The sequence below is a fragment of the Engraulis encrasicolus genome, chromosome 3, assembly GCF_034702125.1.
Source record: "Engraulis encrasicolus isolate BLACKSEA-1 chromosome 3, IST_EnEncr_1.0, whole genome shotgun sequence".
Classification (NCBI taxonomy): Eukaryota; Metazoa; Chordata; class Actinopteri; order Clupeiformes; family Engraulidae; genus Engraulis; species Engraulis encrasicolus.
In genome coordinates, this window is record NC_085859.1 from 53,818,131 (window position 1) to 53,822,742 (window position 4,612).

A 4,612-nucleotide genomic window follows, 5' to 3' on the forward strand; every position below is an offset into this window, starting at 1 on the left:
GTCTATGCTAAGAAGCTGGTTCAGGAGTAAACCAGGTTAAAGGTACACTGTGCAGGAAATGGTCAAAAAAGGTACTGCAACTATGCTGCTCATTGAAACTGGGCTGCCTATTGCCAAATTTGATCTTTACACGAACGTTTACTAAGTAATAAACTAATATTTTCTAGTATGGCCCAAGTACAGTCATTTTTGCAGCCAAAAATGGCTATTTCTGGAAATTCAAAATGGCGGACCATGGAGAAGATCCCCCTTTTCATGTATGCCATTTTTCCAGTCATAATGAATACTTAGAATTTGATGGTGGTGGTAAGTATTCAAGAAAAAGGTAACATTAGTGAATGGGTAGCATGAATTCTGGAAATAAACAACTAAAAATCTCAGTGCAGGAAATGGTCAAAAAAGGTACTGCAACTATGCTGCTCATTGACACTGGGCTGCCTATTGCCAAATTTGAATTTGAAATGAAAGTTTACTAAGTAATAAACAGATATTTTCTAGTATGGTTCAAGTACAGTCATTTTTGCAGCTAAAAATGGCTATTTTTGGAAATTCAAAATGGCGGACCATGGAGAAGATCCCCCTTTTCATGTATGAAAAGGGCAATTTTTCCAGTCATAATGAATACTTAGAATTTGATGCTGGTGGTAAGTATTCATGAAAAAGGTAACATTAGTGAATGGGCAGCATGAATTCTGGAAATAAACAACTAAAAATCTCACACAGTGTCCCTTTAAGTTAAGAGGTAAATCACCTAATAGAGGAGCCTGGAGTTTACCTCTTAACTTGACCTGGTTTACTCCTGGACCAGTGTCTTAGTATAGCCCTCAGGAAGGCAGTGTAATCACTGTTTTTGTTGCTGGAAAAATCTGAAAACTTCAGCTCAGCTCCAATGGAGCCAGTGTTACAATCAAAATTTGCAAGAGATTTTAGAAATGGCATTTTCATAGTGTTAGGGAAAGTAACTCTTTGTGTGTTGTTTATTTAACCTAGTTGGAAGTTTACTTTTACTGATCCAGTATTTGATGGTGTTGTTGTAGCAACATACCTGATCATCTTTTTGTCCCCTTGTCTCCTTACCCCATTCAGAGCTGAGAATCCCAGACAACGCCAACGTCTTCTACGCCATGAACTCCGCGGCCAACTACGACTTTGTGCTGAAGCGGCGGGACATGCCCCGCACCACGCGCTCCAAGAGCATGAGCAGCGCCAGCACCTCCACGTTGCCCCGGATACGGCAGAAAGGCCTCAGGATCGTCAAGGGCATCCTCTGAAGGAGACGCGTGGCTCCCCGCAGGCTCCACCTTCCTTTTAGAGACATCTTTTGCCTTGCGGAGGTGTGAGTCGCGCGCAGCGTCTTAATCACTTAGAGGTCAGAGACGGAGAGTAACTGTGGAGCAGTGGTGCCCGTGAGTGGGTCTTAGCTTAAACAAACCCCCCCCTCCACCACCTGCCATGAACCCAGAAGCTGCACTTGCCTGGCCAGTGGATGGGATGCTTGCTTGCATGGGGCTGGCTGGCTGCAGAGATGGATTTGGATGGACTAAAAAGGTGGTGTTAGAAGGGTCTGTGCAGAAAAATTCTGTCCGACAAACGTGAACAAGGACATTGAGTGTATGGACGGACGCCATACGTCAGTGCTGAATCATCACATCAGGGTTGTCAAGTCACGCTTCACGCTGCTGCACACAGTGGTTTGAGGCACGCCAACCACACACACACACACACACACACACACACACACACACACACACACACACACACACACACACACACACACACACACACACACACACACACACACACACACACACACACACACACACACACACACACACACACACACACACACACAGGGGAGCACCGCACCTTTATTTTGTGAACTTTAAAAGGTCATTCTGGTGCACACTGGCACTTTAAAAGGTCATTTGGTCTCTCACCAAGTGAACACCAAGCTAATGTCATAAACTCTACTTCAGACTGCTTTTCTTGCTTTGCTTCCTCTCCCTCACCTGAGGTTTCAGCTGATGTCTTCAAACAAAGTGCACTCTTGTCTTAGCCCTGTAACTCGCTACACAAGGACACTTGCTTTACAGTGCACTCGAACCAGGAGAAGACGGCTAACGAGGGATCATTCGCCTGTGAAACAAATGTTCACTGCAACTACTACAAGGACTGCAGGACCTGACAAAATCTGGAACTTTTCCTTCAAGAAATAGACCATGTTTTCCCTGTACAGTTTCACTACAAGATTCTGTTTACTGTTTTTGGCTGTGTAAATGTGCCGAATGTTGCGCTTGTGACAGTCTTGCACTTGTGACAGTCCTTGTGTGTAGAGGAGAGTCTCCAGTGACCACCTGGTGATAAAGGCCTGCGGGGACCTAATGATGGGAACCTTCTGTCTGGGTTTTGAGGAGCTCTGACCCAGTCCGTGAGCTCACCGTGGACTGCAGAGGAGGTTCATCCAGATGGGTCCCCCCCGCCTCATGGATTCTGGATGCAGAGCGGCGTGTGAGGAGACGACGACTCCTCGGGACTAACACAATAATAAGAGATGGCGGCGGGCGGGAGACTGCCTGGCTGCCAATGAAACGGCAGTGCTCCTGAGGCAACAAGCTCTTAGGCTGGACTGTGAATACAAAATGGATCATGCTGTGTGCTTGCACTTTTGCCCTAAGATACTGTGCTGTTTACCTTTGTGCTTTACCTGAAGTCCCATTTTGACTTTCCATGCTGTTGTCTCGCTCTCTGTGTATTGTGAATGGCCTTCTCTCGTCTTCTCCTCCTACAGCCACTGTGACTTGTCTGTTGTTGAGCACTGTGATTGGCCCGTTCTTGCCTGAGCTGAGCTGTGATGCTATTGACTGTTTGAGCTTTGACTGTCTCTCTGTATACGTCTTTATCTCAGTGAGAAGCTGCTCGCCTGCTTGTCTTTCTCATGTTCTATCCCTGCGAGGCAGCAAATATTCGTTTGACAGTAAGCAGCACTTAATGGCACTCGTCGTTACAGCTTCAGACATGATCTATCCCACAGGCCATCCGCTGACTCATCAGTGCATGTTTACTCGAGTCTGAGACGTTACATGTTCAACCATAAAGAGGTTAAATTGCCATAAGCTTTTTTTCTTTACCAGCAAGTATTACAAGAACAGACAAGATGATGAGCCAAATATCGCCTATGTTAACAGAAAAGAAAAGCATTATTTTATACAAGAATATGAATGTGGTGTTTCTTTGACTGTTTCTCTGCCTTGGACCTTGGATGGGTTTTTTTTACAGTTAATGTTTACAAAAACAGCACCCACTGACTTACAGGAGTTTGACCAGAATTTAATGAAAATGCTACGTTTACATAATGCAGAACGCAAGAGTCAACCTTGTGTTTTCAGTATTGAATTCCTATTGAGATTCATTTACATTTGTTAGCCATCCCATTGTAAGTCTGTGTGATTGCGGAAATTCATTACCATTCGTGAGAAACCAGACCGATCTAGGTACTCTTGCAGAAGTCATTCAACATGTAATGGCCAATTCAGAATGCCACATCATTTTCCCTTTCCTGTCTGTTTTTTGGCAATCTTGTGCCTTGCTATTATTTATTAATCTGTATATATTGACACCGCCCTGTACAGAATGTATTTTTCCATTGTAATAATTAAAATTAATATATGCACATTTGTATGCAGAAACACTACATTTCTAAGAAAATGAAATAAATTGAGGTTACCTTAATTAACCGTATGTATTGGTCCTTGACTCTCTGGTCTGATCCACAGTGGCAAAACTGTGTTTGTGTGCGTGCGTGCGTTTGTGTGCATGTGTGTGCGTGTGTGTGTCTTGGTCTGGTCAGATCAAACATGGGTTCTCCCACAGGCCTTCGTTACACATAAGACCCAGGCCAGATGTCTTATTTGCTTATGTAAGACTATGAGGGTGTTTTTATTAGTCGTTATGGGTTGCTTTGCCAGACCCACAATTAAATTAACTCCATGAAGGAATGAACAAACTAGGCAAACACTCAGAGAGCGCACCTCCGCCCTATGGTGGGCAGAAACAAACATGCACCACACACGAACGAACCAACAAACGAAGACATGACAAAGTCGGACCATCACATTACCTCCTTGGCGGAGGTAATAATTCTCTAAGTCCAAAAGCAGTTGGCTAACTGAATGACCACCAGGTGTCCCTGTGTGTCCATACCACCAATGAGGGCCATACTTGAAGTAGGTTGAACAGATATAGTATGTGTGCTGTCTGGAAAAGCTCAACATTTATGCTCCTCTGTGCTAAGCAGCTACAGTAATTATGTACTGTGTTCATGTGAAATTGGCCATACCTCCAGCAATCCTCCCAAAACCATTTTGAAAAAAGCCTACCTGAATGCAGCATGCATGGCTTTTTCTTACGGTTTTCACGCCTGACAACTTTCCCTTGACACAAACAGCAGAGGTAGACCAGTATTGAAAAAGAATTCTCAGGCGCACTGCGTAATATTTTTAGTAGTTTATTTCCAGATATCTTGCTGTCCCTTCACAAATGTTACCTTTTTCATGAATACTTACCACCTGTATCAAATTTCAAGTATTCATTATGACTGAGATAATTTCACTTT

At 43.9% G+C, this 4,612-nt stretch overlaps 1 protein-coding gene across 4 annotated transcripts in view; it reads left to right on the forward strand.

The window, feature by feature from the left end:
* LOC134446365 (ral guanine nucleotide dissociation stimulator-like) overlaps nucleotides 1-3,738 on the forward strand; it is a 40,139-nt gene extending 36,401 nt beyond the window's left edge. For all 4 annotated transcript variants that reach the window (XM_063195727.1, XM_063195726.1, XM_063195725.1 and 1 more), the window contains exon 17: nucleotides 1,087-3,738. In XM_063195727.1, coding sequence (XP_063051797.1) covers nucleotides 1,087-1,271 — 185 coding nt within the window. In that variant the 3' untranslated portion in view covers nucleotides 1,272-3,738. The remainder of the gene's footprint in view (nucleotides 1-1,086) is intronic.
* The last annotated feature ends 874 nt before the right edge of the window (nucleotides 3,739-4,612 follow it).